The 25,375-nt window shown below is 53.6% G+C and overlaps 1 protein-coding gene across 3 annotated transcripts; it reads right to left on the bottom strand.

The window, feature by feature from the left end:
* Positions 1-289: 289 nt before the first annotated feature.
* On the bottom strand, positions 290-17,387 carry LOC147113621 (interferon-induced protein with tetratricopeptide repeats 5-like). Of its 3 annotated transcripts, none has more exons than XM_085994849.1 (3): positions 17,370-17,387; positions 14,178-14,312; positions 290-2,947 (listed from the first exon to the last, which is right to left on the bottom strand). In XM_085994849.1, the coding sequence occupies exons 2-3, from the start codon at positions 14,180-14,182 to the stop codon at positions 1,498-1,500; spliced, it is 1,455 nt and encodes a 484-aa protein (XP_085850975.1). In that variant the 5' UTR covers positions 14,183-14,312; positions 17,370-17,387; the 3' UTR covers positions 290-1,497. The 3 variants fall into 3 exon arrangements, with proteins under 3 accessions (XP_085850975.1, XP_085850974.1, XP_085850976.1); XM_085994848.1 differs by having other exon boundaries at positions 17,304-17,372; XM_085994850.1 differs by lacking the exons at positions 14,178-14,312; positions 17,370-17,387 and adding an exon at positions 13,683-14,022.
* Positions 17,388-25,375: the final 7,988 nt, after the last annotated feature.

Genomic DNA, 25,375 nt, shown 5'->3' with positions numbered 1-25,375 from the left:
CAGCCATGATCATATTGAATGGCGGAGCAGGCTCAAAGGGCCAAATGGTCGACTCCTGCTCCTATTTTTCTATTTTTCTCGGTTAGCCTTTCTCTAATAGCATTACGTCTACAGCGAGCAGTGCAAGGGCCTTGTTTCACTCCACAATCATCAGCTGTTAAGTTTACTGCCAGTGTTAAAGGCTGGTCTGAATGTTCCTTACAGAGCTGGTACAGTTCACCATCTCAACTTATGGACTATGAGCGACACTTACTCTCAGCATCAGCAGAGATCAATGACACAAATAAAATCATAGCTACAGTTTCTTTTTATTGGTTATTTTAACACTCAGCCTCTGATATTACAGCAAATTAACATTTCTCATTGGAAAATCTGTATCTGCAACTATAAAGCTTCATTATTTTTAACCATTTTAATCTATTTTTATATCCTTTAGCCGTAAGTCACCCGGTGGAATTGAACCGCTTCCATTGAAGAGGCTGGAAATCAGGGAGCTGCGGGCAGTTTGTTACAGAGCGAGAGAGAGAGAAAATAATCTTTATTCAGCCATTATACTGGCCATCACGTATAGCGGGCAAATCGGCGGGGACTGTACTCACAAATATTTATGCGTTTACAAAGTAAAGGCTGCTTGGAATGAAAGTACTAACAGTCTATATTAAACAGGTTAAGTCAGATCCTGCCAAACTTGTCCATAGATCAGCGAGCATCAATGCATCTTTCAAACACTGGGGTAGAGTTTTCGCTAATTTGCGTTAGTTTTATCCGTACAATCCGGATGAAATCAGCCGAACCAGCACAAAAGATCACAGAAATTCGAGCATGATTTACGTCAAGTGTAAATCGAGTTTTCCGTGATCTTTAACGCTTGTTTAAAAATCATTCCACCCGAAGCCGGCCCCGCCTCCAAAACTGGCCACGCCCCCAGATCGGAATCCCGAGGATGGCGAGTTTCCGCTGATTGCTCCTGTTTGTGGCCGTTCGAGGAGGATTTTCAAATTGAGCTCGTTTTCTTAGGCACCCAGGCAGTAGTGGGCACGATTTAAAAGTATTACATGTTAAATTTATTTAATTTACTTACAAACTGACAACTATGAAACTAATAAATGGTTCAGTATAGCTTTTTTAAGTCATTTTCATTCATTTTACATCAGGTTTCTCACCGGTGAAATGCTGTACACTTCTATTAAAAATGCTTTTTTTTGTGGTAAATCCATTTTCAGCTGTATTAATAAAACGGCACCAGGTTATCACTCTTAAATACAACAATGAATTTTTTAAATTGAAAGAAAAATAACTGATTACATTTTATTACACTGATCGATTTGACTGGTTCATTGAATGTTTGTGATTATGCAAATACATTCTAGCGGATACTTGAACTGTAACCTGTCTAGTGTAATTTCAAGCACAATTTGCGCCCAAGTTACCGATTACGCCCGAAGCAGAAACTCTACCCCGCTGTGTGTAGTTTCAGCTGGGAAAGTCAGCGTTGACCTAGATAGAAAGGCGTAATTCACAAAGAGCACTTAGATATTCTTCATTGTCACGATCAACCTCCAAGGCCTTTTCAAAGCACTCAATAGCTTCACACTTCTCCCCGTCCAGCTGGTGCAGGAACCCAAGAAGACCAAAGGCCTTGCTGTCTCTGGGATTCCTGTCAATTTGTTTTGTTGCAATCTTTCTCAAGTTTTCACGACACAATTCCCAACTTTTTGTGCCACGTTGGATTTTAAGTCCTTCCAGAAAATGGGTGATGGCCTTTGATTCAGATCTTCTGTGACGCAGTTCAAATAACCCAGCCTGGAAACATATTGCCTGCTTATTATCAGGATGATTATCCCCTAATTGCAGTAGATTGCTGTAGATCTCCTCTGCTTTGAGATATTCTCCATTTAATGAACAGATTCCTGCAAAATCCAATTGTGCAAAAGCAAATGATGGCTTCTGTTCAAATGCCTTTTCAAAATAATACTTGCATAGTTTGATCAACTCCGCTTTCTGTTGAAAAGCAGGATTGCGAGGAATTTTGCTGCCAGGATTTTTGATCAGTTGAAATAGTTTGTTTCTGTAACACAGACCTATTTGGTGGTGTAAGAAGGTAGAGTTTGGGCTAATTTCTAATGCTTTCTTCAACAGCTCCAAAGCTTTTTCCACATCTCCTTCTCTTCTCAAAAATGTTGCTGCATAACGAGTTACATATGGAAGGTCAGGGGACTTCTGCAATGCTTGTTCAACTAATGAGAGAGCTTCCTCCTTTTGCTTGAACTCTTGTAGTTTTAGAGCCAACAGCACCATGGCTACAGAGTCATCTGGATCAAGCTCCAGCACACGTCGCAACTGCTTCACTGATTGACTGGGTTCACCACTCTCTGGGGTACAAGTATCTCCTTCCAGGCGAAACAGAGCAATCGCATAACCAGCATTCCATTCAGTGTCATCAGAATCTTCCTCCAGAGCCTTCTCAAAACATTCCTTTGCCTCTTCATAATATTTCCTAGAAGATTTCAACAGTGACCAACCCTTCTCCCCGTATACTTCAGGTATCAGTGCTGTATACCGAGAGCCATTAGTAAATCGTTTACAGATCATCTCCAGCTTGTCGAGGTAGGACTGGGCCTCTGTCAGTTGTCCCATGTGATAATATACCCAGGCATAGTTTCCATAGGTGATGATGCTTCTTCTTTCAAATTCATGTTCATGATTCTCCCTCAGAATCTTTTCAGCTTCCTTTAAGTTTTGAATTGCCTCTTCACATTTGCCTTGCAGACAGTTTACAAAAGCAAGATGGTTGTAAGGCATGGCCTGGTATTTCACACCAGCCTGTATTGAATCTTGTAATCTATACTTCATGTCGTCCAAGTCAATACTGTCTTTCTGTGGGCCCCACGTGAAGTGACATTGAAGCTGGCCAAGTTTTGCTTTCAAGCAATCCTTCAGTGTGTTGCTGTAAGAGAACAAAATCATCAAAGCCCATCTTATGTGTATCTAACTTACATTTTTAGCTCATATATAAATCAACTAGCAGGGGGTGCCCGGCGTTGCCAGGGCAATTTTGGGCCGCGCGGTCTCCCTGCCCGTGTCTGTCCCCTCTCTCTCTCCATCCCTCTGCCCCTCTCCTCTCCTCTCCCTCCCTCCCGTCCCTGCCCCTCTCTCTGTCCCTCCCTCCCGTCTCCCTGAGTAGCGCGTCAGGCCCGGTGCCGTTGTGATATCGGCAGTGCGGGGCCTAGTGGTTAAGGGCCGGCCGGGATCTCGGGCGGAGACGGACCCGAGCTGAGCTCCCCAGGGGATCGCGCGGTTGACGGCCGGCAGCTGCAGCTCGCCCGCCCGTTGCGTGTCTCGGGCCTAGCGCTTGAGGCCCGGCCAGGCTCTCGGGGCGAGACGGACCCGAGCTGAGCTCCGCTGCGGGTGGCGCGGTTGACGGGCGGCCACTGCGGATGACCCGCCCGCTGTGTGTAAACTCACCTGCCGCTCCCAGAGTCGCAATGTGGGGGTTTGTTTGGCTGGTGCTGTCCCTGTGGCGATGAAAAAAATGGCGGCGAAGTTTAGGGAGACTGGAGGATTAAGTCCCGCCCATGACATACTGATTGGTCAACCATCAGGTCACTGAACTGTAGGATTGGTCAAGCAGCACGTCACCATTGAGAAAATATTCTGATCTTTCTTAGCTCCAAAGCGGATGAGCTCACATTTCCCCACACTGAAGTCCATCTGCTGCAGTTTTTCCTACTCGCTTAAGCTGTCAATGTGCCTTTGGAACTGTCTAATCCTATCTGCCTTATTTACTGTGCCACCTAACTTAGGGTCACCAGCAAACTTGGATATACAACTCTCCATTCCTTCATCTAAGTCATTGATAAACACAGTGAAAAGCTGAGGCCCCAGTACAAATCTCTGGGGGCACCACTAATCACATCCTGCCAATTCGAGTACAAACCCATTATCCCAACTCTCTGTCTCCTAGCTGCTAACCAATTCCTTACTCTTCAAAGCTCCAAGACCACAGGCCTTGCCTCAAATTATTACCAGATCCTGGGATCCCACTTTCAGTGCTCCCATACACTAGGGCTCACCCCAGATCCAAACCCTTCCCCTGAGTGCTCACAGACCCAAGGAGAAAAATCATTTAAGTGTATTTTGTGAATTTTAGTGTGTTAAGAAGTCAATTATATGAAGTAAGTTTAATTTTTTAAGGGTTTTTTAAACTCTTGGGGAGTTTAAACCAGAAGTAGAATCCGGGTATAAAAGGGGAGGGGCTAGTGCAGTGCACGGAGTGCTTTGTGCATTGAGTGGTGCTGGAGTTTGCTAAGTGGGAGAAAAATCATTTAAGTGTATTTTGTGAATTTTAGTGTGTTAAGAAGTCAATTATTTGAAGTAAGTTTAATTTTTTAAGGGTTTTTTAAACTCTTGGGCAGTTTAAACCGGAAGTAGAATCCGGGTATAAAAGGGGAGGGGCTAGTGCAGTGCACGGAGTGCTTTGTGCATTGAGTGGTGCTGGAGTTTGCTAAGTAGGAGAGTTCGGATAAGTGGGAGGTGAGGGTGTGTTTTTTGCTCTGTTTTGTTCCCCACTCCCAGGCTTAGACAGCACTGCGGAGGCGGAGCAGCGAGACGAGTCAACCAAACAGGCCCCACAGACAGTATTCAAGGAGGAGGTTGGTGATCAGCTGGTTGGTTGGTTTTCTTCCTTCTCTTCTCTTTTATACCTTTAAGTTGGTAAGTCCTTTGAATAGTGGTGTGACATTATCATCTATATCCAGGCAGGGTCTTCATAACTAATAATAAGAAATGTAATTAATTATATAGAATGGAGCAGGTGATGTGTTACTGTTGCGAGATGTGGGAGCCGGTGGTCCCCATTGAGGCTCACGGTGATTACATCTGCGACAAGTGTTGGCGGCTAGAGGAACTCAAGTTCCATGTTATGGAGCTTGAGACCGAGCTTCAGACACTGCGACACATCAGGGAGGGGGAGAAGTTCCTGGACTCTATGTATCAGGAGGTGGTCACATCTATGAAGTTAATTACTGCAGATGTAGTCCGTGGTCAGGGACAGGACGGTGTGACTACGAGTGAGGAAGGTACAGGGATCCAGGATGTAGTGTTGAAGGAGACACAGCCCTTGTTCTTGTCCAGCAGGATCGAGGTTCTTACTCCCTGTGAGGGCGGGAGCGGGGACTGCAGGGAGGATGAGCAACCTGGCCACAGCACCGTGGTACAGGGGGCCATTCAAGTGGAGGGAGTAAAAAGAAATGTTGTAGTGGTAGGGGATAGCATCATTAGGGGGATAGATAGGGTTCTCTGCAGTCAAGAGCGGGAGTCCCGAAGGTTGTGTTGCCTGCCCGGTGCCAGGGTTAAGGACATCTCTTCTGGGCTGGAAGGAAACTTCGAGTGGGAGGGGGAGGATCCAGTTGTCGTAGTCCATGTTGGTACAAACGACGTAGATAGGACAAGGAGGACGGTTCTGTTAAAGGAGTATGAGCAGCTAGGGATCAAATTAAAAAACAGAACCTCAAGGGTAATAATCTCTGGGTTATTACCTGAGCCACGAGCGAATATGGCTAGGATAAATAAAATTAAAGAGTTAAATGCGTGGCTCAAAGACTGGTGTGGGAGAAATGGGTTTTGCTTCTTGGGACACTGGCACCAATACTGGGACAGGAGGGAGCTGTTCCGTTGGGACGGACTCCACTTGGCCAGTGCTGGGACTAGAGTCCTGGCGAATCATATAACTAGGGCTGTAGAGAGGGCTTTAAACTAATTAGTGGGGGGGAGGTTTCTAGAGAGCAAATAATAGAAATGACAACAGAGAAGGTCATAGACTTAGGTAGCAGTGGGGGAATTAAAAAACAGAATGTGTCAGGAAGGGACAGAAGGTATGGAGTAAAAAGTAAAGTACTAAAAAGGGAAAAAACAGGAACTAAGTGTTACAAAACATATTTGAAAGTTCTTTATCTGAATGCACGTAGCATTCGTAACAAAATGAATGAGTTAACGGCACAAATAATGACATATGGGTATGATCTTGTGGCCATTACAGAAACATGGCTGCAGGGTGACCATGACTGGGAATTAAACATACCAGGTTATTTAACAATCAGGAAGGACAGACAGGAAGGGAGAGGAGGTGGGGTGGCTATGTTAATAAAGGAAGGAATCACTATAATACAGAGAAATGATATTGTGTCAAAGGAGCAGGATAGTGAAACGGTTTGGGTGGAGATAAGGAATAATAAGGGGAAAAAAACACTAGTGGGTGTAGTCTATAGGCCTCCGAACAGTTGCAACTCTGTTGGACAGAGTATTAATCAGGAAATAGTTGAGGCTTGTAATAAGGGAACAGCTATAATTATGGGGGATTTTAATTATCATATTAACTGGACAAATCAAATTGGGCAGAGCAGCCTGAGGATGAGTTCATTGAGTGTATTAGGGATGGGTTTCTTGAGCAGTATGTAACTGAACCGACCAGGGGGCAAGCAACCTTAGATTTGGTCCTGTGTAATGAGACAGGATTAATTAAAAATGTCCTAGTAAAGGATCCCCTTGGAATGAGTGACCATAACATGGTTGAGTTCCATATTCAATTAGAGGGTGAGAAGGTTGGATCTCAAACAAGCGTGCTGAGCTTGAATAAAGGAGACTATGAAGGTATGAGAGCGGAATTGATTAGAGTGGACTGGGAAAATAGATTAAAGGGTAAGACGGTACATGATCAGTGGTGTACATTTAAGGAGTTATTTTACAACTTCCAAAAAAAATATATTCCACTGAGGAAAAAAGGGTGTAAAAGAAAAGATAGCCATCCGTGGCTAAGTAAAATAATTAAGGATAGTATCCGACTAAAAACAAGGGCATATAAGGTAGCCAAATCTAGTGGGAGGATGGAAGATTGGGAAGTCTTTAAAAGACAGCAAAAAATATCTAAAAGATTGATTAAGAAAGGGAAGATAGATTATGAAAGTAAATTAGCAAAAAATATAAAAACAGACAGTAAAAGTTTCTATAGTTATATAAAAAGAAAAAGGGTGGCTAAAGTAAATGTTGGTCCCTTAGAGGATGAGACCGGGAAATTAATGGTGGGAAACATGGAGATGGCAAAAACACTGAACAATTATTTTGTATCAGTCTTTACAGTAGAGGACACTAAGAATATCCCAACACTGGACAAACAGGGGGCTCTAGCGGGGGAGGAACTAAATACGATTAAAATCACTAAGGAAGTGGTACTTGGTAAAATAATGGGACTCAAGGCGGATAAATCCCCTGGACCTGATGGCTTGCACCCTAGGGTCTTCAGGGAAGTAGCGGTAGGGATTGTGGATGCATTGGTAATAATTTTCCAAAACTCACTGGACTCAGCAAAGGTCCCGGCAGATTGGAAAACTGCTAATGTAACACCCTTATTTAAAAAGGGTAGTAGGCAGAAGGCTGGAAACTATAGACCTGTTAGCCTAACATCTGTGGTTGGTAAAATGTTAGAGTCCATTATTAAGGAGACAGTAACGGGACATTTGGATAAACATAATTTAATAGGACAAACTCAGCATGGTTTCATGAAGGGGAAGTCATGTTTGACAAGTTTGCTGGAGTTTTTTGAGGAAGTAACATACAGGGTGGATAAAGGGGAACCAGTGGACGTAGTGTATTTAGACTTCCAAAAGGCATTTGACAAGGTGCCACACAAAAGATTATTGCTCAAGATAAAAAATCACGGGATTGGGGGTAATATTCTGGCGTGGGTGGAGGATTGGCTCTCTAACAGAAAGCAGAGAGTTGGGATAAACGGTTCGTTCTCAGATTGGCAACCAGTAACTAGTGGTGTTCCGCAGGGGTCAGTGCTGGGTCGCCAACTCTTTACAATCTATATTAACAATTTGGAGGAGGGGACCGAGTGTAACATATCAAAGTTTGCAGATGCTACAAAGATGGGACGGAAAGTAGTGAGTGAGGAGGACATAAAAAACCTGCAAAGGGACATAGACAGGCTAAGCAAGTGGGCAGAGATTTGGCAGATGGAATACAATACTGGAAAGTGTGAGGTTATGCACTTTGGCAGGAAAAATCATAGTGCAAGTTATTATCTTAATGGCAAGAAACTGGAAAGTACTGTAGTACAAAGGGATCTGGGGGTCCTGGTGCACGAAACTCAAAAAGTTAGTATGCAGGTGCAGCAAGTGATCAAGGCCAATGGAATGTTGGCTTTTATTGCTAGGGGGATGGAATATAAAAACGGGGAGGTATTGCTTCAGTTGTACAAGGTATTGGTGAGACCGCACCTGGAATACTGCATACAGTTTTGGTGTCCATACTTAAGAAAAGACATACTTGCTCTCGAGTCAGTACAAAGAAGGTTCACTCGGTTAATCCCGGGGATGAGGGGGTGGTCATATGAGGAGAGGTTGAGTAGATTGGGACTCTACTCATTGGAGTTCAGAAGAATGAGAGGCGATCTTATTGAAACATATAAGATTGTGAAGGGGCTTGATCGGCTGGATGCGGTGAGGATGTTCCCAATGATGGGTGAAACTAGAACTAGGGGGCATAATCTTAAAATAAGAGGCTGCTCTTTCAAAACTGTGATGAGGAGAAACTTCTTCACTCAGAGGGTGGTAGGTTTGTGGAATTTGCTGCCCCAGAAAGCTGTGGAAGCTACATCATTAAATAAATTTAAAACAGAAATAGATAGTTTCCTAGAAGTAAAGGGAATTAAGGGTTATGGGGAGCGGGCAGGAAATTGGACATGAGTCTAGGTTCGGAATGGTCATGGCCCTGTGGGTAGTGGAGTGGGCCCAGGGGCCGTGTAGCCTGGTTCTGCTCCTACTGTGTTCTAATTCTGTGTTAGATTTCAGGAGATGGTTTTATTCCTGTTCCTGGCTGGGGTGGAGATCGCCTTTACAGAAGGTAAGTAATGTAGAAAATATAGGGACAGAGTGATCTCCTGGAAGAATTTCGATCGCCTAGATGGGTCAGAGAGGAATTTCCCAGATTTTTTTCTCCCAAATTGTCCATTGGGTCTTTATCTGGTTTTTCGCCTCTCCCGGGAGATCACATGGGTTCGGGTGGATGCAGAGTGATAGAAGATTTGAGGTTAGGATCAGATCAGCCATGATCTTATTGAATGGTGGAGCAGGCTCGAGGGGCCGATTGGCCTACTCCTGCTCCTATTTCTTATGTTCTTATGACAGATCCCAAACCCTTCCCCTGAGTGCTCACAGACCCAAGGACAGATCCCAAACCCTTCCCCTGAGTGCTCACAGACCCAAGGACAGATCCCAAACCCTTCCCCAGAGTGCTCACAGACCCAGGGACAGATCCCAAACCCTTCCCCTGAGTGCTCACAGACCCAGGGACAGATCCCAAACCCTTCCCCTGAGTGCTCACAGACCCAGGGACAGATACCAAACCCTTCCCCAGAGTGCTCACAGACCCAGGGACAGATCCCAAACCCTTCCCCTGAGTGCTCACAGACCCAGGGACAGATCCCAAACCCTTCCCCAGAGTGCTCACAGACCCAGGGACAGATCCCAAACCCTTCCCCTGAGTGCTCACAGACCCAGGGACAGATCCCAAACCCTTCCCCTGAGTGCTCACAGACCCAGGGACAGATCCCAAACCCTTCCCCAGAGTGCTCACAGACCCAGGGACAGATCCCAAACCCTTCCCCTGAGTGCTCACAGACCCAAGGACAGATCCCAAACCCTTCCCGAGTGCTCACAGACCCTGGGGGACAGATCCCAAACCCTTCCCCCGAGTGCTCACAGACCCAGGGACAGATCCCAAACCCTTCCCCTGAGTGCTCACAGACCCGGGGACAGATCCCAAACCCTTCCCCGGAGTGCTCACAGACCCAGGGACAGATCCCAAACCCTTCCCCTGAGTGCTCACAGACCCAGGGACAGATCCCAAACCCTTCCCCCGAGTGCTCACAGACCCAGGGACAGATCCCAAACCCTTCCCCTGAGTGCTCACAGACCCAGGGACAGATCCCAAACCCTTCCCCTGAGTGCTCACAGACCCAGGGACAGATCCCAAACCCTTCCCCTGAGTGCTCACAGGCCCAGGGACAGATCTCAAACCCTTCCCCCGAGTGCTCACAGACCCAGGGACAGATCCCAAACCCTTCCCCCGAATGCTCACAGACCCAGGGACAGATCCCAAACCCTTCCCCCGAGTGCTCACAGACCCAGGGACAGATCCCAAACCCTTCCCCCGAGTGCTCACAGACCCAGGGACAGATCCCAAACCCTTCCCCCGAGTGCTCACAGACCCAGGGACAGATCCCAAACCCTTCCCCCGAGTGCTCACAGACCCAGGGACAGATCCCAAACCCTTCCCCCGAGTGCTCACAGACCCAGGGACAGATCCCAAACCCTTCCCCCGAGTGCTCACAGACCCAGGGACAGATCCCAAACCCTTCCCCCGAGTGCTCACAGACCCAGGGACAGATCCCAAACCCTTCCCCCGAGTGCTCACAGACCCAGGGACAGATCCCAAACCCTTCCCCCGAGTGCTCACAGACCCAGGGACAGATCCCAAACCCTTCCCCTGAGTGCTCACAGACCCAGGGACAGATCCCAAACCCTTCCCGAGTGCTCACAGACCCAGGGACAGATCCCAAACCCTTCCCCTGAGTGCTCACAGACCCAGGGACAGATCCCAAACCCTTCCCCCGAGTGCTCACAGACCCAGGGACAGATCCCAAACCCTTCCCCTGAGTGCTCACAGACCCAGGGACAGATCCCAAACCCTTCCCCCGAGTGCTCACAGACCCAGGGACAGATCCCAAACCCTTCCCCCGAGTGCTCACAGACCCAGGGACAGATCCCAAACCCTTCCCCCGAGTGCTCAGAGACCCAAGGACAGATCCCAAACCCTTCCCCTGAGTGCTCACAGACCCAGGGACAGATCCCAAACCCTTCCCCCAAGTGCTCACAGAACAAGGGACAGATCCCAAACCCTTCCCCTGAGAGCTCACAGACCCAGGGACAGATCCCAAACCCTTCCCCCGAGTGCTCACAGACCCAGGGACAGATCCCAAACCCTTCCCCTGAGTGCTCACAGACCCAGGGACAGATCCCAAACCCTTCCCCCTGAGTGCTCACAGACCCAGGGACAGATCCCAAACCCTTCCCCCGAGTGCTCACAGACCCAGGGACAGATCCCAAATCCTTCCCCTGAGTGCTCACAGACCCAGGGACAGATCCCAAACCCTTCCCCCGAGTGCTCACAGACCCAGGGACAGATCCCAAACCCTTCCCCCGAGTGCTCACAGACCCAGGGACAGATCCCAAACCCTTCCCCCGAGTGCTCAGAGACCCAAGGACAGATCCCAAACCCTTCCCCTGAGTGCTCACAGACCCAGGGACAGATCCCAAACCCTTCCCCCAAGTGCTCACAGACCCAGGGACAGATCCCAAACCCTTCCCCCGAGTGCTCACAGACCCAGGGACAGATCCCAAACCCTTCCCCCGAGTGCTCACAGACCCAGGGACAGATCCCAAACCCTTCCCCCGAGTGCTCACAGACCCAGGGACAGATCCCAAACCCTTCCCCCGAGTGCTCACAGACCCAGGGACAGATCCCAAACCCTTCCCCCGAGTGCTCACAGACCCAGGGACAGATCCCAAACCCTTCCCCCGAGTGCTCACAGACCCAGGGACAGATCCCAAACCCTTCCCCCGAGTGCTCACAGACCCAGGGACAGGTCCCAAACCCTTCCCCTGAGTGCTCACAGACCCAGGGACAGATCCCAAACCCTTCCCCCGAATGCTCACAGACCCAGGGACAGATCCCAAACCCTTCCCCTGAGTGCTCACAGACCCAGGGACAGATCCCAAACCCTTCCTCTGAATGCTCACATGAAATGTGACTGATTCTGTTATCATAAATCAGTGGCACACTGACAATGATACATGATTATTATATTGTTATAAAACAGCACCCTTCGAGTAACGATTAGCAACACACTTGGAGATTTCTGATTGTGTCTTTTATAAAAACGCACAGTCTATGTGTACAGTAGTAACGTCTGCAACTAATAACGCTGCACTGCCACCCTCTGGAACCTAGTGCAGGCACCAGTCCCAGCTCTCACAGAGAGGGAGGGAACACAGGGAGATAGAGTGGAGAGAGAGAGAGAGAGAGCAATTCCACCATCACCAGTCTCCTGCTTTAAGAAATGTTCTATTTTCATTGTGGCAGGCTCAGGGAGGCAGGTTTAGGAAGGAGTTTGCCCTGAGGTGGCTGCCTTGCTATAAATATGCCTCTGCTATAAACAGATAGCCCCAGCTCCCTTCATTTCAATGGGTTTGAAAACAGTGGCTTTGATATTAGGGCAGGAGAGTGTCAGGGGTGGGGTTAAACATTTAAATACTGAAACGCAGCCCTAACCCAACGAGCACACGCTTGCCGCCTTTTTAATGGCGACGCATATCAGAGCATCTGAGTGTCCTGCCGTGGAGCGGTCGGACGCTCATTAACATATGTAAATCAGGCTCCTATAATGCGATTATGAACCTGATTTGGAATTAATGGGTTTTCCGAGGGTTGGGAAACTCAGCAATGAACCCGAGGCGGGATTGGACGGCTCTTTACAGGGGAGGTTAAAGGTCAGAAGGCCCAAAGGTTCAGAGCTCACAGCTGCTTTCCCAGTTCCCTCTGGAACAGTTTAGTGAGAGTTCTTGGTGTGAGAGTTGTTTGTAGAGTTTAGAGGTGTTCACGCACAGAGGATCACTATGGGTGGCGCTATGGCTGCTTTGTTTGGACTTTAGATGAGGAAGAGAATGAGCATTATCGGCAGCAAGGGCGTGCTGTGGAGAGAGCCGCAGGTGGCCAGCAGACAAGGGAGTAACAGAGGGTTCGAGGTCACAGGAAGCACTACCCATCTAACAGGGTCTACAGACAGAGGCTCAGCTTCCTTGATGTGTCGGAAGAGCAATGGGTCCGAAGGCTGAGATTGTCAGGTCAGGTGGGCGCAGACATCTGCAGCCTCCTAGAAGAAGACCTGCTCCCTGGTGGACCTGGCGGCCATGCATTACCAGCGGCTGTGAAGGTCACCACGGCCTCAATTTCTGTGCCTCCGGTTCCTTCCAAGGCGCTACCGGAGATATAGCGAAGGTCTCGCAGTCAGCTGCAAGTAAATGCATAAGGCAGGTGACTGATGGATTGTTTGCCAGTGCTGGGAAGTATATAAGCTTCCCCTGTGATGACAATAGCCAGAATCAGCAGGCACTCGGATCCGCATCTCTGGCTGGCTTCCCACAAGTGCAGGCTGCCATCGACTGCACACACGTGGCAATCCGAGCACCCCACAGATCAACCAGGAGTATTTGTCAACCACAAGGGATTCCATTCCATCAATGTTCAGCTGGTGTGTAACCACAAAAAAAAGGTTCATGCAGGTCTGCGCCAGATTCCCTGGGTGCTGCCATGATGCTTTCATGCTGCGACAGTCCAGCATCCCCAACATGTTCAGACCTGGAACCAGCCTTAAGGGAAAGGCGACAAAGGATATCCCCTTCAAACCTGGCTGATGACACCTCTGAGGAACCCCACTGATGAACACCAGGAGCGTTACAACAGGAGCCATATGACAACCAGATGTGTCATTGAGCAAGCCATTGGCACGCTCAGGTTGTGCTTCAGGTGCCTAGACAGGTTTGGAGGTCTCCTTCAGTACTCACCAATGAGGGTCTGCAGGATAATCGTGGTGTGCTGCACTCTGCACGACATAGCACAGCAGTGAGGACTAGAGGTGCAGGAGGAACAAGCCGCTCAGCACTCCTCGTCTGATGAGGACTCAATGACATCCAGGGACGCCTCATTAAACCTGGGCGCAGCCTTTGTCCTCCTTCCTTCCATAACCCTCCCTATACTCCTTCCAGCCCAGTGTAGTTAACTGCAAACCTCCTCCTCCATTGCCTCTGTGAACTGGCCCTTTAAATAGTCCAGGTGAAATCATGTCTTGCGGGTTGGAGACACGAAACCTGGAAGTAAAATGATAATGAGGAATCCCCATTGAAGTCGGATATTCCCACACGTCCCACAATATTGTGCTTTGTCGCCCACTATCGCCCCTGCCCCCTCCCCCGCTCTGATCCCGTCTCCGCGTTAATATCACTGACAATGTCAGTATTATTTTGTAAAATCTCGATACATCTAATAAAGTGATCACTGACCTCATGATGCTGGTCTGGATTTCACCTGTACTTCAGATAGCCGATCAGCTGAAAGACTGCAAGGTTTGTCTTCCCGGATATCTTTATACCATCTGGAATCAGCTGATTTTGAGGAATTGCTGCCTGAAAGTGAAACTGGAAAGCGAAACAGACCATGTCTGATATTTGCCATCTGAAGGTTAGCTGTATTCTGAAAAAGCCTCCATGATCAGGAGCTCGGGAGGAGAGGGAGACTGGGGAATGGGGCTATGGGGAGAGAAGGAGACTGGGGAATGGGGAGAGGGAGACGGGAATGGCGACTCCGGACGAGAAGCAGACTGCGGAATGGGGGCTCGGGGGAGGGGGGAGTCTGGGGAAACTGGGGAATGGGGGCTCGGGAGACTGGGGAATGGGGGCTCGGGGGAGAGGGAGACTGGGGAATGGCGGTTCGGGGGGGGAGAAGAGGGAGACGGGGGCTCGGGGGGAGAGGGAGACTGCGGAATGGGGGCTCGGGGAGAGGGGGACTGGAGAATGGGGGCTCGGGGGAGAGAAAGACTGGGGAATGGGGGCTTGGGGGGAGAGGAAGACTGGGGAATGGGGGCTTGGGGGGAGAGGAAGACTGGGGAATGGGGGCTTGGGGGGAGAGGAAGACTGGGGAATGGGGGCTTGGGGGGAGAGGAAGACTGGGGAATGGCGACTCGGGGGAGAGTGAGACTGGGGAATGGGGGCTCGGGGGAGAGTGAGACTGGGGAATGGGGGCTCGTGGGGAGAGGGAGACTGGGGAATGGCGACTCGGGGGAGAGTGAGACTGGGGAATGGGGGCTCGGGGGAGAGTGAGACTGGGGAATGGGGGCTCGGGGGAGAGTGAGACTGGGGAATGGGGTCTCGGGGGGAGAAGGAGACTGGGGAATGGGGGCGCGGGGGGAGAGAGAGACTGGGGAATGGGGGCTCGGGGGGAGAGGGAGACTGGGGAATGGGGGCTCGGGGGGAGAGGGAGACTGGGGAATGGGGGCTCGGGGGGAGAGGGAGACTGGGGAATGGGGGCTTGGGGGGAGAGGAAGACTGGGGAATGGTGGCTCGGGGGGGAGAGGGAGACTGGGGAATGGTGGCTCGGGGGGAGAGGAAGACTGGGGAATGGTGGCTCGGGGGGAGAGGAAGACTGGGGAATGGGGGCTCGGGGGAGAGGGAGACTGGGGGCTGGTGTTGGGGGGAGAGGGGGACTGGAGAATGGGGGCTCGGGGGAGACAAAGACTGGGGAATGGGGGCTCGGGGGGAGAGCGGGATTGGCGGCTCAGGGGAGAGGGAGACTGGGGAATGCGGGCTCGGGGGGAGAGGAAGACTGGGGGATCGGGGGGAGAGGAAGACTGGGGAATGGCGGCTCGGGGGAGAGGGGGCCTGGGGAATGGGGGCTCGGGGGAGAGAAAGACTGCGGAATGGGGGCTCGGGGGGCTCGGAAGACTAGGGAATGGGGACTCGGGGGGGAGAGGAAGCCTGGGGAATGGCAACTCGGGGGAGAGTGAGACTGGGGAATGGGGGCTCGGGGGGGAGAGGGAGACTGGGGAATGGCGGCTCGGGGGGGAGAGGGAGACTGGGGAATGGGGGCTCGGGGGAGAGGAAGACTGGGGAATGGGGTCGGGGGGAGAGGGGGACTGGAGAATGGGGGCTCGGGGGAGAGAAAGACTGGGGAGTGGGGGCTCGGGGGGAGAGCGGGAATGGCAGCTCGGGGGGAGAGGGAGACTGGGGAATGGAGGCTCGGGGGGAGAGGAAGACTGGGGAATGGGGGAGAGGGGGCCTGGGGAATGGGGGCTCGGGGGAGAGAAAGACTGGGGGATCGGGGGGAGAGGGGGCCTGGGGAATGGGGGCTCGGGGGAGAGAAAGACTGGGGAATGGGGGATCGGGGGGAGAGGAAGACTGGTGTATGGCGGCTTGGGGGGAGAGGGGGCCTGGGGAATGGGGGCTCGAGGGAGAGAAAGACTGGGGAATGGGGGCTCAGGGGGAGAAGGAGACTGGGGAATGGGGCTCAGGGGGAGAGGAAGACTGGGAAATGGCGGCTCGGGGGAGAGGGAGACTGGGGAATGGCGGCTCGGGAGAGAGGGAGACTGGGGAATGGAGGCTCGGGGGAGACTGGGGAATGGGGGCTCGGGGGAGAGGGAGACTGGGGAATGGTGTCTCTGGAAAGAGGGAGACTGGAGAATGGGGGCTCGGGGAGTGGGGGAGACTGGGGATCTGTGTCTCGGGAAAGAGGGAGACTGGGGAAGTGGGAGACTGGGGAATGGGGGAGATAGACTGAGGAATGGGGTTCAGGTGGAGAGTGAGACTGGTGAACTGGGGCTATGGGGAGAGGGAGACTGGGGAATGGGGGAGATAGACTGAGGAATGGGGTTCAGGGGGAGAGGGAGACTGGGGCTATGGGGGAGAGGGAGACTGGGGAATGGGGGCTTGGGGAGAGGGAGAATGGGGGAGACGGGGAGAGGGAGACTGGGGAATGGGGGCTTGGGGGAGAGGGGGAATGGGGGCTTGGGGGAGAGGGAGACTGGGGAATGGGGGCTCGGGGGTGAGAGGGAGACTGGGGAATGGGGGCTCTGGAAAGAGGGAGACTGGGGAATGGGGGCTCGGGGAGTGAGAGAGACTGGGGAACTGTGTCTCGGGAAAGAGGGAGACTGGGGAATGGGGGAGTGGGAGACTGGGGAATGGGAGAGATAGACTGAGGAATGGGGTTCAGGGGGAGAGGAAGACTGGGGAACTGGGGCTATGGGCGAGAGGGAGATTGGGGAATGGGGGCTCGGGTAAGGGATGGAGACTGGGGAATGGGAGAGTGGGAGACAGGGAAATGGGGAGAGGGAGACTGAGGAATGGGGGCTTGTAGCACTTTCTCTTACTACAGCTCGGACCTTGAGAATTACGAATTAGCTTAACAATGATAGACAAGGATGTGATCAATAAAATTGGTCTATTAATCAGACTATAGTTCAAAATTCAAGTGTACATAGAAGCACCTTTGGCAATAAATTCAAAGAACTCCCGGCAATAAATATGCCTGCAACTTATCAATTCAAAGTATATAAAAATGCCCCTTTAATGATTCAAATGTACATAAAAGTACCCTCTTTAACTTTATCTAAGCCCATGTCCAATTCTCATACATACTCCTGCATTTCTGGGTGATCGGTCAAAGGAAACTAAGTTGAAACATGAACTAGCCAGCTTTCTCACTTCAATCTTCCTCCTGCTTTTTCTTCTCTGTTCTCCTTCTTATCTCTGAAAAACTCCCGCCACTGGGTTATAAGGCCTCGTTGATCGTAAATTACTCGCTGCCTCCCTTGCATAGGTCTGTTCTACTCCAAACCTTCCCTAATTGGAGTTCCATCCGCTTGACACATTCCTGTTCCTGTGAGATGTATGTTCTCCCCTTCTTGCTCAGGTGGCCTCTCAACCAAAGAACACATACTGACCACCATTTTGTGTCTTCACAAACAAAGAACACATGCTGATTTCTTACATTTTAAATCTGTCCATTATCATCTTACAATTCGTTCACAATTTTGATCTTCACACGGTCGCAGCGGTTTTATTACACTTTTCAGAATCTTACAGGCTCGAGGTGAGAGGGAGACTGGGGAATGGGGGCTCGGGGGAGGGAGAGAGACTGCGCAATGGGAGCTCGGGGGGGAGATAGAGACTGGGGTATGGGGGCTCGGGGAGAGAGGGAGGGAGACTGGGGATTGTGTGAGTGGGAGACTGGGTAATGGTGGAGAGGGAGATTCAGGAATGGGGAATCGCGGGAGAGAGAGACTGCAGAATCGGGGTTCGGTGGGATATGGAGACTGGAGAATGGGGTCTCGGGGACAGAGGGAGTCTGGGGACTCGGGGACAGAGGGAGTCTGGGGAATGGGGGCTCGGGGGAGACAGAGAGACTGTGGAATGGGAGCTCGGGGGGCAGATTGGGACTGGAGTATGGGGGCTCTGGGAGGGCGGAGCTGGTGACTGAGAAATGGGGCTCGGGGGAGGGAGATGGAGGTTGGAGTATCGGGGCTCTGGGGGAGAGGCAGACTGGGGAATGGGGGCTCGGGGGGAGAGGGAGCCTGGGGAATGGAGGCTCGGGGGTAGAGGCAGACTGCGGAACGGGGGCTCGGGCGAGAGGGAGACTGGGGAATGGGGGCTCGGGGGAAGAGGGAGACTTGGCAATGGGGGCTCGGGGGAGAGTGAGATTGGGGAATGGGGGAGAGAGAGAATGGGGAATGGGGGCTCGGGGAGAGGGAGACTGGGGAAGTTTGAGACTGGGGGCTCGGGGAGAGGGAGACTAGGGAATGGGGGCTCGGGGAGAGGGAGACTTGGCAATGGGGGCTCTGGGGAGAGTGAGACTGGGGAATGGGGGAGAGGGGGAATGGGGGCTCGGGGAGAGGGAGACTGGGGAATGGAGGCTCGGGGGAGAGGGAGACTGGGGAATGGGGGCTCGGGGAGAGGGAGACTGGGGAATGGGGGCTCGGGGAGAGGGAGATTGGGGAACGGGGGCTCGGGGGGAGAGGGAGCCTGGGGAATGGGGGCTCGGGGAGGGGGAGATTAGGGAATGGGGGGTCGGGGGGAGAGGGAGACTGGGGAATGGGGGCTCGGGGAGAGGGAGACTGGGGAATGGGGGTTCGGGGGAGAGGGAGACTGGGGAATGGGGGCTTGGGGAGAGGGAGACTGGGGAATGGGGGCTAGGGGGAGAGGGAGACTGGGGAATGGGGGCTCGGGAGGAGAGGGAGACTGGGGAATGGGGGCTCGGGGGGAGAGGGAGACTGGGGAATGGGGGAGAGTGAGACAGGGCAATTGGGGCTCGGGGAGAGGCCGACTGGTGCATGGGGGAGATGAGACTGGGGAACGGGGGCTCGGGGGAGAGTGAAACGGGGGCTCGGGGAGAGGGAGACTGGGGAATGGGGGGTCAGGGGGAGAGGAAGACTGGGGAATGGGGGTTCGGGGAGAGGGAGACTGGGGAATGGGGGGGTCAGGGGGAGAGGGAGACTGGGGAATGGGGGGGTCAGGGGGAGAGGGAGACTAGGGAATGGGGGCTCGGGGAGAGGGAGACTGGGGAATGGAGGCTCGGGGGGAGAGGGAGACTGGGGAATGGGTCACGGGGACGGAGGGAGACTGGGGAATGGGGGAGAGTGAGACTGGGGAATTGGGGCTCGGGGAGAGGCCGACTGGAGCATGGGTGAGATGAGACTGGGGAATCGGGGCTCAGGGAGAGGGAGACTGGGGAATGGGGGTTCGGGGGAGAGGGATTCTGGGGAATGGGGGCTCGGGGGAGAGGGAGACTGGGGAATGGTGTATCAGGGGAGAGGGAGACTGGGGAATGGGGGCTCGGGGGAGAGGGAGACTGGGTAATGGGGGATCAGGGGAGAGGGAGACTGGGGAATGGGGGCTCGGGGGAAAGAGGGAGACTTGAGAATGGTGGCTCGGGGAAAGAGGGAGATTGGAAATGGGGGCTTGGGGAAAGAGGGAGACTGGGGAATGGGGGCTCGGGGGAGAGTGAGACTAGGGAATGGGGGCTCGGGGAAGAGGGAGACTGGGGAATGGGAGCTTTGGGTGAGAGGGAGACAGGGGAACAGTGTCTTGGGAAAGGGGGAGACTGGGGAATGTGGGCTCGGGGAGGGAGGGAGACTGGGAAATGGGGGCTCGAGGTGGGAGGGAGACTGGGGAATAGGAGAGTGGGAGACTGGGGAAAGGGGGCTCGGGGGAGAGAGCGAGACTGCGCAATGGTTGCTGGGGTGGAAGATGGAGACTGGGGAATGGAGGCTCGGGGGAGAGGGAGACTGGGGAATGGGGGCTCGGGCAGAGAGGGAGACTGGGGAATGGGGGCTCGGGCAGAGAGGGAGACTGGGGAATGGGGGCTCGGGCAGAGAGGGAGACTGGGGAATGAGGCTCGGGGGAGAGGGAGACTGGGGAATAGATGCTCGGGGGAGAGGGAGACTGGGGAATGGGGGCTCGGGGAGAGGGAGACTGGGGAATGGGGGCTCGGGGAGGGAGGGAGACTGGGGAATGGAGGCTGTGGGGAGAGGGAGACTAGGGAAAGGTGGCTCGGGGGAGAGGGAGACTGGGGAACGGCGGCTCGGGGGGAGAGGAAGACTGGGGAAAGGGGGAGAGGGGGAGAGGGAGACTGGGAAATGGGGGCTCAGGGGAGAGGGAGACTGGGGAAAGGGGGAGAGGGGGAGAGGGAGACTGGGAAATGGGGGCTCAGGGGAGAGGGAGACTGGGGAAAGGGGGAGAGGGAGACTGGGGAATGGGGGCTCAGGGGAGAGGGAGACTGGGGAAAGGGGGAGAGGGGGAGAGGGAGACTGGGGAACGGGGGCTCGGGCAGAGAGGGAGACTGGGGAATGGGGGCTCAGGGGAGAGGGAGACTGGGGAAAGGGGGAGAGGGGGAGAGGGAGACTGGGAAATGGGGGCTCAGGGGAGAGGGAGACTGGGGAATGGGGGAGAGGGAGACTGGGAAATGGGGGCTCGGGAGAGGGAGACTGGGGAAAGGGGGAGAGGGGGAGAGGGAGACTGGGGAACGGGGGCTCGGGGGGAGAGGAAGACTGGGGAATGGAGGCTCGGTGGGAGAGAATGTCTGGGGAACGGGGGCTCGGGGGAGAGGGAGACTGGGGAATGGGGGCTCGGGCAGAGAGGGAGACTGGGGAATGGGGGCTCGGGCAGAGAGGGAGACTGGGGAATGGGGGCTCGGGCAGAGAGGGAGACTGGGGAATGGGGGCTCAGGCAGAGAGGGAGACTGGGGAATGGGGGCTTGGGGGAGACTGGAGAATGGGGAGAGGTAGACGGGAATGTGGTCTTGCGGAGGGAGGGAGGGAGTGCGGATTGGGAGAGTGGGAGACTGGGTAATGGCGGAGAGGGAGACTGAGGATTGGGGACTCATGGGAGAGGGAGACTACAGAATCAGGGTTCGGTGGTATATGGGGACTGGAGAATGGGGTCTTGGGGACAGAGGGAGTCTGGGGAATGGGGGCTTGGGGGAGAGAGAGAGACTGCGGAATGGGAGCTCGGGAGGAGATTGAGACTGGAGTTTGGGGGCTCTGGGAGGGAGGGAAGGAGACTGGGGAATGGGGGTGTGGGCGACTGGGGAATGGGAGTGTGGGAGACGGGAACGGGTGCTCGGAGGAGAGGGAGACTGTGGAATGGGGGAGAGGGAGACTGGGGAATGGAGGCTCGGGGGGGAGGGAGTCTGGGGAATGGGGGCTCGAGGGAGAGGGAGACTGGGGAATGGGGGCTCAGGGAGAGGGAGACTGGGGAATGGGGGCGTCGGGGGAGGAGGAGACTGGGAAATGTGAGCTCAGGGGAGAGGGAGACCAGGGAATGGGGGCTCGGGGAGAGGGAGACTGAGGAATGGGGGCTCGGGGGAGAGTGAGACTGGGGAATGGGGGTTCGGGTGGAAGGAAGACTGGGGAATTAGGGCTCGGGGGAGAGGGAGACTGGGGAATGGAGGAGGGGGGAGAGGTGGGAGAGGGAAACTGGGGAATGGGGGCTCGGGGGGCTCGAGAGACTGCGGAATGGGGTTGAGGGAGACTGGGGAATGGGGGAGAAGGTGACTGGGGAATGGGGGAGAGGGAGGCTGGGGAACGGGGGTGAGGGAGATTGGGGAATGGGGGAGATGGAGACTGGGGAATGGGGACTCAGGGGGAGATGGGACTTGTGAATGGGGACTCGGAGGGAGAGGGAGACTGGGGAGCCTGACCTCACCTTGTGCAGTGCAGGGGGATTCTGGCTTTGGTTTCAGGGTGAATATCAGTGGGTTATATAATTACTGCTAGTTACACATAGGTTATCGAGGTATTACATGTATTACTACCAGTTGCATATAGATTATCAATGAGTTATTGTATTACTGTTTGATGCGCCATCAATTACTCAAAAGACTGAGGTTGAGCGAGTAACAATCAGGCTTTTATTAACTAAAGAATGAAGGTCTTGTCTCGAGTGGTCGACCCGTCCAGAATACTAAGGGACTGGGAGGTTGTCACTTATATACCTGGAATTGTGGGAGGAGTCAGCCGAGGCATGTCCAGACCTGTACCTAGTGGAATACACATACAGACACAGACAGGTTATAACAGTGGTTTACCACATTCACCCCTTGTTTAAAAATGAGTCCAGTGGGGTGAAGTGTATTTAAAAGTTTGTGTATTGGAGTCTCTCCGGAGGTCTTGTCTGCCGCTGTGATCGACGTGGCGACGGCAGGGGTGGTGGAGCTTCCGGCGTCGCGTCCCGTGTAGGCTGGGGCCCTGGAGTGTAGTCCTCGTGGGTGACGGTCCAAGGCGAGCCAGCTGCTGGGGTTGGATATCGGGTCGTGGGGGGGGGGTGGTAATGGGTAGTGGGTTACAGCGGTCCCCGAGGGTGCGAGGTCTCGTATGGAGACTGTGTCCTCCCGCCCGTCTGGGTACGCAATGTAAGCATACTGGGGGTTGGCGTGGAGGAGGTCGACCCTCTCGACCAGGGGGTCCATTTTATTGGCCCTCACGTGTCTTCTCAGTAGTACCGGCCCTGGGGACGTCAGCCATGGCGGTAATGATGTCCCCGATGTGGACTTCCTTGGGAAGACAAACATTTTCTCGTGAGGGGTGGCATTGGTGGCAGTGCAGAGCAGTGACCGAATCGAGTGGAGCGCATCGGGGAGCACCTCCTGCCAGCGGGAGGTCGGAAGGCCCCTAGACTTTAAGGCTAGTAGGGCGGCCTTCCAAACTGTTGCATTCTCTCTTTCCACCTGTCCGTTCCCCCGGGGGTTGTAACTGGTGGTCCTGCTTGTGGCTATACCCCTAGCGAGCAGGTACTGGCGGAGTTCGTCGCTCATAAACGATGAGCCCCGGTCGCTATGGATATAGCTGGGGAAACCGAACAGGGTGAAGAGGCTGTTCAGAGATTTAATGACCGTGGCACTGGTCATGTCCGGGCAGGGGATAGCGAACGGGAACCGGGAGTACTCGTCAATGATGTTGAGGAAGTACACATTGCGGTCGGAGGAGGGGAGAGGCCCTTTGAAATCGACGCTCAGGCGTTCGAAAGGGCGAGTGGCTTTTATCAGGTGGGCTCTGTCTGGTCTATAAAAGTGCGGTTTGCACTCAGCGCAGACCTGGCAGTTCTTGGTCATGGTCCTGACCTCCTCGATGGAGTAAGGCAGGTTGCGGGCCTTGATGAAGTGGAAGAACCTGGTGACCCCCGGGTGGCAGAGGTCATTGTGGAGGGCCCTCAGCCTATCGATCTGCGCGCTGGCGCACGTGCCACGCGATAGGGCATCTGGGGGTTCATTGAGCTTCCCAGGCCGGTACAAGATCTCGTAATTGTAGGTGGAAAGTTCGATTCTCCACCTCAAGATCTTGTCATTTTTGATTTTGCCCCTCTGCTTGTTGTTGAACATAAAAGCAACTGAACGCTGGTCAGTGAGCAGGGTAAATCGTTTCCCGGCCAGGTAGTGCCTCCAATGACGCACAGCCTCCACGATAGCCTGGGCCTCCTTCTCGACCGCGGAGTGTCTGGTCTCCGGGCCCTGGAGGGTTCGTGAGAAGAATGCCACAGGTCTCCCCGCCTGATTAAGGGTGGCGGCCAGAGCGAAGTCGGACGCATCGCTTTCCACCTGGAAGGGGATGGATTCGTCCACTGCGTGCATGGTGGCTTTGGCAATGTCTTCCTTGATACGGTGGAAGGCTAAGCGGGCCTCTGCCGTCACGGGAAAAGAGGTGGACTTGATCAGCGGACGGGCTTTGTCTCCATAATTCCCATGTGGCTGGAGTCGTCCAAGATGGCTGCTGCTGCGGTGGTTCGCACATGGCTGGGGAGGCCCAAGATGGCGGCCCGCACGGCCCACACGCGGCGCTGTTGGGGGCCCAAGATGGCGGCTCGCAAGGCCCACACGCGGCACTGCTGGCGTTCGGGGTGGCTTTGGCCTTGCAGACACTGGCGTAGTGTCCCTTTTTCCCGCAGCCCGAGCAGGTCGCATTCTTCGCCGGGCAGCGCGCTCTGGGGTGTTTGGCCTGGCCACAGAAGTAGCATTTCTGGCCTTGGGATACTGCTGTCTGGCTTTGGGACACTGCTGCGGTAGTTGGGCCGTTGTTGGGCTGTGGCTGGGGTGGCACGGTGCTATGGGGCTGTCCTACCGTGTCCCAGGTTGTCGTTCCCCGCGGCGTCCACGGTGCAGAGGAGTAGGCATCCATGCCCCGGAAGGCTGCGTCCAGCGTTAGTGCGATGTCGGAGGCTTTGTCGAGGGTGAGGTCACTCTGCTCCAGCAGTCGCTGTCGGGTGTAGTTGGACCTGTGGCCCGCTACGAAGGCATCCCGGATCAGTTCCTCCGTGTACTTAGTGGGCGTTACCGCCTTACACCCACAGGCCCGGCCAAGCACGGACAGTGCTTGGAGGTATTCCTCAGTCGATTCCCCAGGTTGTTGCTTGCGACTCCCCAGAAGGTGCCTAGCGTATACTTTGTTCACAGGGCGCGTGTACTGGGTCTTGAGGAGCTGGAGGGCGGCTGTGTACGAGGTCGCGTCCCGGATGACTGAGTACACTCGGTGGTTCACCTTGGAGAACAGGACAGACAGTTTGTCCGCATCCGTTTCGACTGCAGTGGAGGCAGTCAGGAATGTCTCGAAGCACGTGAGCCAGTGAGCAAACTTGGTGGAAGCGTCCGCTTCCCGACTGTCCAGGTCCAGGCATGCTGGTGTGAGGATCTTCTCCATTATAAAAAATTTAGTTAATAAAATTGATGCGCCATCAATTACTCAAAAGACTGAGGTTGAGCGAGTAACAATCAGGCTTTTATTAACTAAAGAATGAAGGTCTTGTCTCGAGTGGTCGACCCGTCCAGAATACTAAGGGACTGGGAGGTAGTCACTTATATACCTGGAATAGTGGGAGGAGTCAGCCGAGGCATGTCCAGACCTGTACCTAGTGGAATACACATACAGACACAGACAGGTTATAACAGTGGTTTACCACACTGTTGGTTATGAGGGGAATCTGAGTGTTACCACTATCATTGTTAGTCATCACTACAAATTCAGTGAGTTACTATTAGTGACTGTTGGAAAAAAATTCTTTTGACCTCTGGTTTCCCCTCTGTGATTTGCTCCCCCGCTCTCGGTCTCCTCTGTACCCCGCCTTCGGTTTCTCCTTTTCCCCACCGTCAGTTTTATCTCTTCTCCGCCCTTGGATGCCCCCTCTTCCCCGCCCTCGGATTCCCCCTCTTCCCTGCACTCCCTTTC

The sequence above is a fragment of the Somniosus microcephalus genome, chromosome 8 (assembly GCF_052327205.1).
Source record: "Somniosus microcephalus isolate GS21.2 chromosome 8, FLI_Smic_1.0, whole genome shotgun sequence".
Taxonomy (NCBI): domain Eukaryota; kingdom Metazoa; phylum Chordata; class Chondrichthyes; order Squaliformes; family Somniosidae; genus Somniosus; species Somniosus microcephalus.
Note: the sequence above shows the minus strand (reverse complement) of the source record. Positions and strands in the feature narration are given on the sequence as shown.